Source organism: Hypanus sabinus, chromosome 29 (assembly GCF_030144855.1).
Source record: "Hypanus sabinus isolate sHypSab1 chromosome 29, sHypSab1.hap1, whole genome shotgun sequence".
NCBI classification, from domain to species: Eukaryota; Metazoa; Chordata; class Chondrichthyes; order Myliobatiformes; family Dasyatidae; genus Hypanus; species Hypanus sabinus.
The window spans coordinates 41,015,440-41,029,384 of NC_082734.1; the positions used below are offsets into that span (position 1 = coordinate 41,015,440).

Consider the following 13,945-nt stretch of genomic DNA (forward strand, 5'->3'; position numbering starts at 1 on the left):
TATAGCGTCTATGATATTCATTTTAATTGTAATACTGGTGTTTTATTAAGTGCATAAGCACAACCAGAACAATTATTTTGTTCTCCTTGCATTAAATAATCTTGAATACAACATAACAAGATCACAGACACGGCGATGCCACACTAAACAGAGGGTTTGCTTCAGCGATGTAGACGGAGGGGAGATAGTATCATGGGGTCCCCTAGCTCTCTGCTTACTAGGGTGACTTTGTTGGTGTTGTTGGTTGGGTGGCGGATTGGAAATTCAGCTCTACCAAAGGAGCGATTGCTCCTTCCCTCCGTGAGCCTGCAAGTTACCCGTGGGCAAGGTGTAGCACCTGCTTAACCCCCCTGATCAGGGTCACGTGAAGCCATTGGAACAGGTGGTGGGTGGTCGTATGAGCAGCTGGTGCACATCACAAGTCCTGGCTATGCGACCACTGACGCCAAGTGGCCCATCCCTGAAGAGTTTTGATCATGGCTGGAGTCACCGGTCTTGTAAAGGCACTGCCCAGAAGGGGGTAATGACAGACCGATTCTGTAGAAAAACTTGCCAAGAACAATTACTGTCACGATCACCTGCATCATGCAACACTTTGGTGTCGGAAGTGGTTTTAGAATCTCATCCACACAGAGTGGTCCATTGGAGAAGCAAAGGAGATTGAAATAGAGCCGGGGACACATAGTTGGAGAGACTTCGCTCTTCTGAATTCACAATGCACAGTGCCAGTGACCTGGGTTCAATTCCAGCCACGTCCGTGTGGAGTTCCCACCTTCTCTTCATGACTGTATGAGTTTCCACTGGGTGATCCAGCTTCCTCCCACATTCCAAAGACCTACAGTTACCAAGTTAATTGGGCACATGGGTGTAACCAGCTGGTATGGGATCTTGTCACTGTGCTGTATCTCCAACTAAGTACAAATAAAATAGAGCCCTCGCAAGAATTGTCTAAGACTTTAAGCTAATTTTCAATGAATATACTGCACGGAAAGTGAAGTTATCGAGAATAATAACAAAGACAAAGATGTATGAGTGTAGTGGTTAATTCACTTAAATTTCTCAATTTTGGTTTTGGATATAAATTCATACACATTACAGAATCGTTCTTGGACAAAGACTCAAGTTAGGGAGCCCATGGGTTTAAATCAATGTTCAACGTAAGTTTATAATCAAACCACATATATGTCACCATATACTACACAGAGATTAATTGTCTTGTGGGCATTCACAGTAAAACAAAGAAGAACAATAGAATTCCTGAAAAAGCACACACAAAGACTGACAAGCAACCAGTGTGCAAAAGAAGACTAACTGCAAATACAAAGAATGGATGAATAAGTAACACTGAGAACATGAGTTGTCGAGTCCTTGCAAGTGAGTCCAGAGGTTGTGATTAGAGTTGAGGTGAATGAAGTTGTCCAAACTGACTCAAGAGTGTGAGGTTAAGGGGTAATAACTGCTCCTGAACCTGGTGGTGTGGCACCTGAGGCTCCTGTACCTCCTTCGTGATGGCAGCAGTGAGCAGAGAGCTCGGCCTGGATAAAATTCGGTGAAGTGCAACATTTAAAAGCTCGCCTCAGGAACAGTAACTGTTAAATTTTGCTGAGTTATTGTAAACTCCATCTGGTTCATTAATCTCTGCAGGGAAGGAAATCTAATGGTCTCTATTTGACTCCAGATCTGGTTCCCTCATTTACCACCCATCAGCATGTTTACCTTTCCACATCTGTATCTCGCATTCATACCAAACACATATCTCTTTGTTCAGAATGTTTTTCTAATTTCTGGTTTGCAGTGCCTTCACAATTATTTATTTACTTATTATTTCATTAACGCGCCACCCAGCAACCCAGTGATCCAACCCTAACCCGATCACAGGACCATTTACAAAGACTGAATTGACCTCCTAACGGGTATGTCTTTGGAGGAAACCCACACACTCACGTGAAGGACGTACAAACTCCCTCCAGACAGCAGTGGGAATTGAACCCAGGCCACCTGTACGCCACAGTGCCACACAATCATTGTAATCTGGTGCTTCTGGAAGAAACCCACACTCACAGGAAGAATGGCCGCATCAGGATTGAACTCCAAATTCTGGTGCCCTGAGCTGTAATAGCCTCGTGCTAACCTCTACACTACCGTGATGCCCAATTATTCAATCAATGTCCACTTTAGATAAACTCAATGGTTTTGCCTCCACAGCTACCCCTGCCAAAGAGTTCCACAGGTTCATCACAGAGATGAAATTCCTCTTCATCTCTGCTCTGAATGATGCCCCTCTATTCTGAAGCTATGTCCTCTGGTCTGAGACTCACCCACTATAGGAAACATCCTCTCCACATCTACTGTTTAGGGCTTTCAATATTCAATAAGTTTCAATGAGATCGTCCCTCATTCTTCTAAACTCCAGCAAGTATAAGCCCAGAGCCATCAAATGTTCCTCATATGTTAACCCCTTCATTCCCATGAACCTCCTCTGGACACTTCCCAGTGCCAGCACATCTTCTCTTCGATAAGGGGTCCGAAACCGCTCACAATATTCCAAGAGAGGCCCTTACCAGTGCCTTATAAAGCCATAACATTACATCCTTGTTCTAATATTCTAATCCTCTCAAAATGAATGTTAACATTACATTTGACTTCCTCATCACCGACTCAACCTGGAGGTTAACCTTTAGGAAATCCTGCACACGGACTCCCAAGCCCCTTTGTACGTCAGATTTTTGAATTTTCTCCAAATTTACAAAATAGTCTACCCTTTTATTTCTTCTACCAAAGTGCATGACCATACACTGTATACCATCTGCCATTTCTTTGTCCATTCTCCTAATCTGTCCAACTCCTTCTGCAGACTCCCTGCTTCCTCAACACTACCTGCCCCTCCACCTATCTTCACATCATCTGCAAACTTGGCCACAAAGCCATCAATTCTGTCACCCAAATTGCTGACGTGTAACATTAAAGAATCGGTCCCAACACCAATCCCATGGAACACCACTAGTCACCATCAGCCAACCAGAAAAGACCCCCTTTATTCCCAATCTTTGCCTCCTGCCAATGCCCCTCTTCCCCTTCTTACCCCATCCCTGACATACTTAGTTGTTTGCCTGTTCTCCATCTCCCTCTGGTGCTCCCTCCCCCCCTTCTTTCTCCCGAGGCCTCCCATCCCATGATCCTTTCCCTTCTCCAGCTCTGTATCCCTTTTGCCAATCACCTTTCTGGCTCTCAGCTTCATCCCACCCCCTCTGATCTTCTCCTATCATTTCACATTTCCCCCTCCCCCCCACTACTTTCAAATCTCTTACTATCTTTCCTTTCGGTTAGTCCTGATGAAGGGTCTCAGCCCAAAACGTCGACAGTGCTTCTCCTTATAGATGCTGTGATGCTTATAGATGCCTGCTGTGTTCCACCAGCATTTTGTGTGTGTTGTTTGAATTTTCTATCTATGCTAGTATCTTTCCTGTAATACCATGACTCTTATCTTGTTAAGTAGTCTCATGTGTGGCACCTTGTCAAAGGCCTTATGAAAATCCAAGTAAACAACATCCATTGACTTTATAAACACAAAATACTCCGCGGATGCTGGGTCAAAGCAACACGCACAACACACTGGAGGAACTCAGCAGGTCGGGCAGCATCCATGGGAAGGAAGTCCACAAATGACCGGGTGCTGTGTCTCTCCGTGGCCGACGTGAGAAGAACCCTGTGCAGGGTCAACCCACGGAAGGCTGCTGGACCAGACAACATCCCTGGTAGAGTGCTCAGAGGATGCGCAGACCAGCTAGCAGATGTTCTCACTGACATCTTCAACATCTCCCTGAGCAGTGCCACCATTCCAACGTGCTTCAAGGCCACCACCATTGTCCCCGTGCCGAAGAAGTCTTCAGTGTCCTGCCTCAATGACTACCATCCCCTTGCACTTACACCCATCATCATGAAGTGTTTCGAGAGGCTCGTCATGAGGTACATCAAGACCCTGCTGCCCCCCTCACTGGACCCCCTGCAGTTTGCGTACCGTCCCAACTGCTCAACAGATGACGCCATTGCCACCACCCTCCATCTGGCCCTAACCCACCTGGACAAAAAAGACACATACGTTCGAATGCTGTTCATAGACTTCAGTTCAGCATTCAACACAATCATCCCTCAGAAACTGATTGGAAAGCTGAGCCTACTGGGCCTGAACACCTCCCTCTGCAACTGGATCCTAGACTTCCTGACTGGGAGACCTCAGTCAGTCCAGATCGGGAGCAGCATCTCCAACACCATCACACTGAGCACGGGGGCTCCCCAGGGCTGTGTGCTCAGTCCACTGCTGTTCACTCTGCTGACCCATGACTGTGCTGCAACACACAGCTCGAACCATATCATCAAGTTCACCGATGACATGACTGTGGTGGGTCTCATCAGCAAGAACGACGAGTCAGCTTACAGAGAGGAGGTGCAGTGGCTAACGGACTGGTGCAGACGGACTGGTGTCTCTTAATGTGAACAAAACAAAAGAGATGGTTGTTGACTTCAGGAGGGCACAGAGTGACCCCTCCCTGCTGAACATCGATGGCTCCCCGGTAGAGTTTGTAAAGAGCACCAAATTTCTTGGAGTTCACCTGATGGAGAATCTCACCTGGTCCCTCAACACCAGCTCCATAGCAAAGAAAGCCCAGCAGCGTCTCTACTTTCTGTGAAGGCTGAGGAAAGTCCATCTCCCACCCCCATCCTCATCACATTCTACAGGGGTTGTATTGAGAGCATCCTGAGCAGCTGCATCACTGCCTGGTTCGGAAATTGCACCATCTTGGATCGCAAGACCCTGCAGCAGATAGTGAGGTCAGCTGAGAAGATCATCGGGGTCTCTCTTCCTGCCATCACGGACACTTACACTTTGCATCCGCAAAGGAAACAGCGTTATGAAGGACCCCATGCACCCCTCATACAAACTCTTCTCCCTCCTGCTGTCTGGGAAAAGGCTCCGAAGCATTTGAGCTCTCACAACCAGACTATGTAACAGTTTCTTCCCCCAAGCTATCAGACTCCTCAATACCTGAAGCCTGGACTGACACCTTGCCCTATTGTCCTGGTTATTATTTATTGTAATGCCTGCACTGTTTTGTGCACTTTATGCAGTCCTGTGTAGGTCTGTAGTCTAGTGTAGCTTTCTCTGTGTTTTTTTTTACGTAGTTCAGTCTAGTTTTTCTACTGTGTCATGTAACACCATGGTCCTGAAAAACGTTGTCTCATTTTTACTATGCAGTGTACCAGCAGTTATGGTCGAAATGACAATAAAAGTTGACTTGACTTGACTTGAACTATTATATAGTTTGTCATTTATAGCAATTTTTCAGTCTAGCACTCTACTGCAGCCTTAAAGCAACAAATTGTGCATTATATAAGATAGCGATAATAAACCTGACACTGATTTTGGTGGCTCTAAACGCAGAACAATGTCATTGGAACTATGAGTAAGACACTCAGCTCAAGGAATAGGCAATAAATATTGACTGTAACAAGCACCACACCCATTTAATATTTCACGAGCACACATCCCATAAAGTGCACAACTACCACATCATCGTCACCTTACACGTATTATCGTTAAAGAACAATTATTAACCACGCCACATCAGGAAATGTGAGTGAGCCGGAGTAAAATCTCAGTCAAAGATCTTTAAGGAGATGAGATTGGTCAAAGGGTTTGGGGAAGACCTCAGTTACATTTCAGGTCAACTGCAATGTCAGAATCAAAATCAGAATCAGGATAAATATCACTGGTGTCCATTGTTAAGGACCTCCACCACCCAGGACATGCCCTCTTCTCAGTAATACCATCAGGAAGGAGGCACATACTCAATGATTCAGGAACAGCTTCTTCCCCTCTGCCATCAGATTTCTGAATGCACATTGAACCTATGAAACATTACCTCACTACTTATTTATTTCTTATTTCTTATTTATTACTTATTTATTTCTGTTTTTGCAGTACTTATTAATTTAGCTAACACACACACACACTGTAAAACACAATTTTTCTCTATTATCATGTATTGCTTTGTATTGATGCCGCAAAGTTAACAAATTTCACCACATGTGCCAGTGATATTAAACCTGAGCAAACATGAGGAAATCTGCAGATGCTGGAAATTCAAACAATACACACAAAATGCTGGTGGAATACAGCAGGCCAGGCGCATCTATAAGGAGAAGTACTGTCGACGTTTTGGGCCGAGACCCTTCATCAGGACTAACTGAAAGGAAGGGAAAGATCTCCTATAGATGCTGCCTGGCCTGCTGTGTTCCACCAGCATTTTGTGTGTGTTGTTGTGTATATTAAACCTGATTCTGATTCTGATATATGCTATATTCACACAGCTCCAGAGTACTCGCTAACAGTAAGCAAACAAAGCATTGAGCTCATCAGGGAGAATATCTCATTGGCACTTACAGTACCGTGCAAAAGCCTTAGGCACCATCACTCTATGTGCCTAAGACATTTGTATATATAGATATACAGCTGCCACAAAACAACACACGTCAGTAATATTCCGATTCTGTATTAATGTAAAGTTCCGGAAAATGTCTGGCAATTAAAACTTGAGCTACATTAATCGTTTCTTAAAAATTAAACCCTGGAGTGGACCGAGCCTTTAAAACTCTGGCATTTAAAAGAATGACAGGCAATTTTGTTCAAATGTCAAAGTCAAAGTCAAATATGCAAAAAAAAACTGTAGATGCTGGAATTCATAGCAGTGCCCAGCTCTGCATCCTGAGCACGTACACGGCCAGGGAGTGCGCAGGGCCTGGAGTCCATCGCCATGTTTACACACACAAGCTGCTGAAAGTCAGACAGCCCAGCTTTTATGGAAGGGAATAAGTAGTCGATATTTCGGACCAAGACCCTTCATCGGGATCTTAAAGATAAAAGGTGAAGGGAAGGAAGGTGGGTGATCCGAGTGAAGAGGTGATAGGCAGGAATGATGTCAGAAGCTGGGAGGTGATAGGTGAAAGGGTGAAAGATGTTGGAATCTGATGGGAGACACCACCATTCAGGACCCAAACAGTCCTTCCAGGTGAGGCAACACTTCATCTGTGAGTTTGTTGGGGTCACCTATTGCATCCGGTGCTCCTGGTCTGGCCGCCTGTATATCGGTGAGACCCAACGCAGTTTGGGAAACCAATTTGCCGAGCACCTCCATCTCCTAGAAAAAGCAGGGTCTCCCAGTGGCCATCCATTTCAATTCTACTTCCCATTCCCACTCTGACAGATCAGTCCATGGGCTCCTCTACTACCGTGATGAGGTCACACTCGGGTTGAAGGAACAACACTTTATAGTCAATCTGGGTGGCCTCCAACCTGAGGGCACGAACATCGATTTCTCAAACTTCTGGTGATTGCTCCCCCATCTGCTTTACCACTGGCCATTTCTATTTCCCCCTCTCACCTTATCTCCTTACCTGCCCATCACTCCCTAACTCCCAACAGAGTCTCTTTAGCCTTGCAGTTTTATAACTCTTCCCACAATGATCCCACATCTTCCGATCCAATGTCACCTCTTTCTAAGGATTTGATTTCAGTTTTTACCACTAGAGCCACCCCACCCCTCTGCCTATCTGCCTGTCCCTTCGATACCATGTGTATCCTTGGACGTTAAGCTCCCAGATATAATCGTCTTTGTCATGATTCAGCGATGCCCACAACATCATACATGTCAATCTGTAACTGTGCTGCAAGCTCATCTACCTTATCTCACGTACTGTGCACATTCACATCATCAATCAATATAACATTCATCACGCTTTTTGATTCTGTTGCCCCCTTTTACATTGCAACTCATCCTGTTGACTACAATTTAGCCCTGTCAAAAGCCTGTCTCACTACACACTGCCTCTGTAAACCAACTACCCTATCCTCAGCCCTATTACTCTGGTTCCCATCACCCTGCCAAATTAGGTTAAACCCTCCCGAACAACTCCAGCATGCCTACCCACAAGGGTATTGGTCCCCCTCGGACTCAGATGTAACCCATCCCTTTTGTACAGGTCATACCTTCCCCAGAAGAGATCCCAATGGTCTAGCAATCTGAACCCCTGCCCCCAGCACCAGTTCCTCTCCCACACATTCAGATGCCAATTCATTCTATTCTTACCCTCAGAAGCATGTGGCACAAGCAGCAAGCCAGAGGTTATTACCCTGGATGTCCCGTTTCTCAGCTTTGTGCCAAGCTCCTTAAAATCGCTTTTCAGGACCTCCTCCCTTTTCTGCCTGTGTCAGAGGTGCTAATATGTACCAAGACTTCTGGCTCCTCACTCTCCCCCTTTACAATGCCACAGATCTGATACAAGACATCCCTGACCCTGGAACCTGGGAGTCAACATACCATCATGGTGTCTCTATAGCACCCAAAGAACCTTGTCTCTATTCCCCTAACTATAGAATCTCCTGTCCTCGTTACCTCTCTCCTCTTCTCTTAGCCACAGTGCCAGAGACCTGGTCACTGTGGCTCCTCCTGGTCAGTCATCCCCCTCAATAGTATCCAATAGCCACAGGGGTACAGGGCACTGGCTGCCCATTCCCTTTCTTCTCCTGACAGTCACCCAGTTACCTGCCTCCTGCAGCCCAGGGGTGTCTACCTCCCTGTAGTTCCTGTTTATAGGAGCCAAGGCCATCGAGCTGCAGCTCGGTACACCTGGAGACTGTTGAGTGTGAAAATCCCAGGAGGTCTGAGATACTCAAACCACCCCATTTGACGCCAACGATCATTCCACAGCCAAACTCATTTAGGGTTCATTTCTTTACCATCCTGGTCTGAACAGCAACTGAACCTCCTGACCATGTCTGCATGCTTTTATGCTCTGAGTTGCTGCCACATGATTGCCTGATCAGATATTTGCATTAACAATCAGGTTAACAGGTGTACATAATAAAGTGGCCACAGAGTGTAGAGAGAGTGTTTGAAAGTGAACCTATAGTTTAATTCGATCCACACCAATGGGACAGTGGTGATCTACAGTTTAATTCGATCCACACCAATGGGACAGTGGTGATCTACAGTTTAATTCGATCCACACCGACAGGACAGTGGTGATCTATAGTTTAATTCAATCCACACTGACAGGACAGTGGTGATCTATAGTTTAATTCGATCCACACTGACAGTGGTGATCTATAGTTTAATTCAGTCCACACCAATGGGACAGTGGTGATCTATAGTTTAATTCAATCCACACCAATGGGACAGTGGTGATCTATAGTTTAATTCAATCCACACTGACAGGACAGTGGTGATCTATAGTTTAATTCGATCCACACCGACAGGACAGTGGTGATCTATAGTTTAATTCGATCCACACTGACAGGACAGTGGTGATCTATAGTTTAATTCGATCCACACTGACAGGACAGTGGTGATCTACAGTTTAACTCGATCCACACTGACGGGACAGTGGTGATCTATAGTTTAATTCAGTCCACACCAATGGGACAGTGGTGATCTATAGTTTAACTCGATCCACACCGACAGGACAGTGGTGATCTACAGTTTAACTCGATCCACACTGATGGGACAGTGGTGATCTATAGTTTAATTCAATCCACACTGACAGGACAGTGGTGATCTATAGTTTAATTCGATCCACACTGACGGGACAGTGGTGATCTACAGTTTAACTCGATCCACACCAATGGGACAGTGGTGATCTATAGTTTAATTCAGTCCACACCAATGGGACAGTGGTGATCTATAGTTTAATTCGATCCACACTGACAGGACAGTGGTGATCTACAGTTTAACTCGATCCACACCAATGGGACAGTGGTGATCTATAGTTTAATTCAGTCCACACCAATGGGACAGTGGTGATCTATAGTTTAACTCGATCCACACCGACGGGACAGCGGTGATCTATAGTTTAATTCGATCCACACCGACAGGACAGTGGTGATCTATAGTTTAATTCGATCCACCCTGACAGGACAGTGGTGATCTACAGTTTAATTCGATCCACCCTGACAGGACAGTGGTGATCTATAGTTTAATTCGATCCACACTGACGGGACAGTGGTGATCTACAGTTTAATTCAGTCCACACCGACAGGACAGTGGTGATCTATAGTTTAATTTGATCCTCACTGACGGGACAGTGGTGATCTATAGTTTAATTTGATCCACACTGACAGGACAGTGGTGATCTATAGTTTAACTCGATCCACACTGACAGGACAGTGGTGATCTATAGTTTAATTCGATCCACACTGACAGGACAATGGGGATCTATAGTTTAATTCGATCCACACTGACGGGACAGTGGTGATCTATAGTTTAATTCGATCCACACTGACAGGACAATGGGGATCTATAGTTTAATTCGATCCACACTGACGGGACAGTGGTGATCTATAGTTTAATTCGATCCACACTGACAGGAGAGTGGTGATCTATAGTTTAACTCGATCCACACTGACAGGACAGTGGTGATCTACAGTTTAACTCGATCCACACCGTCAGGACAGTGGGGATCTACAGTTTAATTCGATCCACACTGACAGGACAGTGGTGATCTATAGTTTAATTTGATCCTCACTGACAGGACAGTGGTGATCTATAGTTTAATTCAATCCACACTGACAGGACAGAGGTGATCTATAGTTTAACTCGATCCACACCGACAGGACAGTGGTGATCTATAGTTTAATTCGATCCACACTGACAGGACAGTGGTGATCTATAGTTTAACTCGATCCACACCGACAGGACAGTGGTGATCTATAGTTTAATTCAATCCACACTGACAGGACAGTGGTGATCTATAGTTTAATTTGATCCTCACTGACGGGACAGTGGTGATCTACAGTTTAACTCGATCCACACCGACAGGACAGTGGTGATCTATAGTTTAATTCAGTCCACACCAATGGGACAGTGGTGATCTACAGTTTAACTCGATCCACACCGACAGGACAGTGGTGATCTACAGTTTAATTTGATCCTCACTGACGGGACAGTGGTGATCTATAGTTTAATTCGATCCACACCGACAGGACAGTGGTGATCTATAGTTTAATTCGATCCACACCGACAGGACAGTGGTGATCTATAGTTTAATTCGATCCACACCAACGGGACAGTGGTGATCTACAGTTTAACTCGATCCACACCGACAGGACAGTGGTGATCTATAGTTTAATTCGATCCACACTGACAGGACAGTGGTGATCTACAGTTTAATTCGATCCACACCGACAGGACAGTGGTGATCTATAGTTTAACTCGATCCACACCGACAGGACAGTGGTGATCTATAGTTTAATTCGATCCACACTGACAGGACAGTGGTGATCTATAGTTTAATTCAATCCACACTGACAGGACAGTGGTGATCTATAGTTTAATTCGATCCACACTGACAGGACAGTGGTGATCTATAGTTTAATTTGATCCTCACTGACAGGACAGTGGTGATCTATAGTTTAATTCGATCCACACTGACAGGACAGTGGTGATCTATAGTTTAATTCGATCCACACCGACAGGACAGTGGTGATCTATAGTTTAATTCGATCCACACTGACAGGACAGTGGTGATCTATAGTTTAACTCGATCCACACCGACAGGACAGTGGTGATCTATAGTTTAATTTGATCCACACTGACAGGACAGTGGTGATCTATAGTTTAATTCAATCCACACTGACAGGACAGTGGTGATCTATAGTTTAATTCAATCCACACCGACAGGACAGTGGTGATCTATAGTTTAATTTGATCCACACTGACAGGACAGTGGTGATCTATAGTTTAATTCAATCCACACTGACAGGACAGTGGTGATCTATAGTTTAATTCGATCCACACTGACAGGACAGTGGTGATCTATAGTTTAACTCGATCCACACCGACAGGACAGTGGTGATCTATAGTTTAATTTGATCCTCACTGACGGGACAGTGGTGATCTATAGTTTAATTCAATCCACACTGACAGGACAGTGGTGATCTATAGTTTAACTCGATCCACACCGACAGGACAGTGGTGATCTATAGTTTAACTCGATCCACACCGACAGGACAGTGGTGATCTATAGTTTAACTCGATCCACACCGACAGGACAGTGGTGATCTACAGTTTAATTCGATCCACACTGACAGGACAGTGGTGATCTATAGTTTAATTCAATCCACACTGACAGGACAGTGGTGATCTATAGTTTAACTCGATCCACACCGACGGGACAGCGGTGATCTACAGTTTAATTTGATCCACACTGACGGGACAGTGGTGATCTATAGTTTAATTTGATCCACACTGACAGGACAGTGGTGATCTATAGTTTAACTCGATCCACACCGACAAGACAGTGGTGATCTATAGTTTAATTTGATCCTCACTGACGGGACAGTGGTGATCTATAGTTTAATTTGATCCTCACTGATGGGACAGTGGTGATCTATAGTTTAACTCGATCCACACCGACGGGACAGTGGTGATCTATAGTTTAATTTGATCCTCACTGATGGGACAGTGGTGATCTATAGTTTAATTTGATCCTCACTGACGGGACAGTGGTGATCTATAGTTTAACTCGATCCACACTGACAGGACAGTGGTGATCTATAGTTTAATTCGATCCACACTGACAGGACAGTGATGATCTATAGTTTAATTTGATCCTCACTGACGGGACAGTGGTGATCTATAGTTTAATTTGATCCTCACTGACGGGACAGTGGTGATCTATAGTTTAATTTGATCCTCACTGACGGGACAGTGGTGATCTATAGTTTAATTCGATCCTCACCGACGGGACAGTGGTGATCTATAGTTTAACTCGATCCACACCGACAGGACAGTGGTGATCTATAGTTTAATTCGATCCACACCGACGGGACAGTGGTGATCTATAGTTTAACTCAATCCACACCGACAGGACAGTGGTGATCTATAGTTTAATTTGATCCTCACTGACGGGACAGTGGTGATCTATAGTTTAATTCGATCCTCACCGACTGGACAGTGGTGATCTATAGTTTAACTCGATCCACACCGACAGGACAGTGGTGATCTATAGTTTAATTCGATCCACACCGACGGGACAGTGGTGATCTATAGTTTAACTCGATCCACACCGACAGGACAGTGGTGATCTATAGTTTAATTCGATCCACACTGATGGGACAGTGGTGATCTATAGTTTAATTCAATCCACACTGACGGGACAGTGGTAATCTACAGTTTAACTCGATCCACACCGACAGGACAGTGGTGATCTATAGTTTAACTCGATCCACACCGACAGGACAGTGGTGATCTATAGTTTAATTTGATCCTCACTGACAGGACAGCGGTGATCTATAGTTTAACTCGATCCACACCGACGGGACAGTGGTGATCTATAGTTTAATTCGATCCACACTGACAGGACAGTACGACATACAGTACATGCATTTACTATCAACAGCAGGTCGATACTTACACAGCCCAGATGCCACCTGCCGCAAAGATGGCCAGGAAGATTGGGAGCAGAGCCCAGATCCACATTCTGCACCAGCTGGAACAGAGTATAAAACACTGGTTATTTCAAAGCACAACACCAATCTGCAGTTGACTTTCCCAGAAGCATTTACCACAGGCAGTACAGTGGCACAGCGGGCAGAGTCTGTGTCTCATCTCCAGCAGTCTAAGTTCAATCCCGACCCCTGCTGCTGCCCACACAGAATTTACACATTCTCCCTGTGACTGTGGGCGTTTCCCCAGGGGCTCTGGTTTGCTCCTACATCCGAAAGGCAGGCATGCTGATGGCTTCGGTCCCCTTTGACTGTTGGTAAGGGGAGGACCTGGGAGAATAAAATGGGATAGTTGGGCATGTGTAAGCGGGTGGTTGATGGGCAAGGTAGTCTCAGTGGGCTGAATGGCCTCTCTGTATTGCCGGATTCTGCATGTTACTGTGAATA

General features: G+C 45.2%; 1 protein-coding gene across 3 annotated transcripts in view; it reads right to left on the bottom strand.

Moving 5' to 3' along the window:
- tmem150b (transmembrane protein 150B) overlaps window positions 1-13,945 on the bottom strand; it is a 52,657-nt gene that overhangs the window by 25,883 nt on the left and 12,829 nt on the right. For all 3 annotated transcript variants that reach the window (XM_059954208.1, XM_059954207.1, XM_059954209.1), the window contains one exon: window positions 13,468-13,542. In XM_059954208.1, the coding sequence (XP_059810191.1) occupies window positions 13,468-13,532 (65 nt within the window). In that variant the 5' untranslated portion in view covers window positions 13,533-13,542. The remainder of the gene's footprint in view (window positions 1-13,467; window positions 13,543-13,945) is intronic.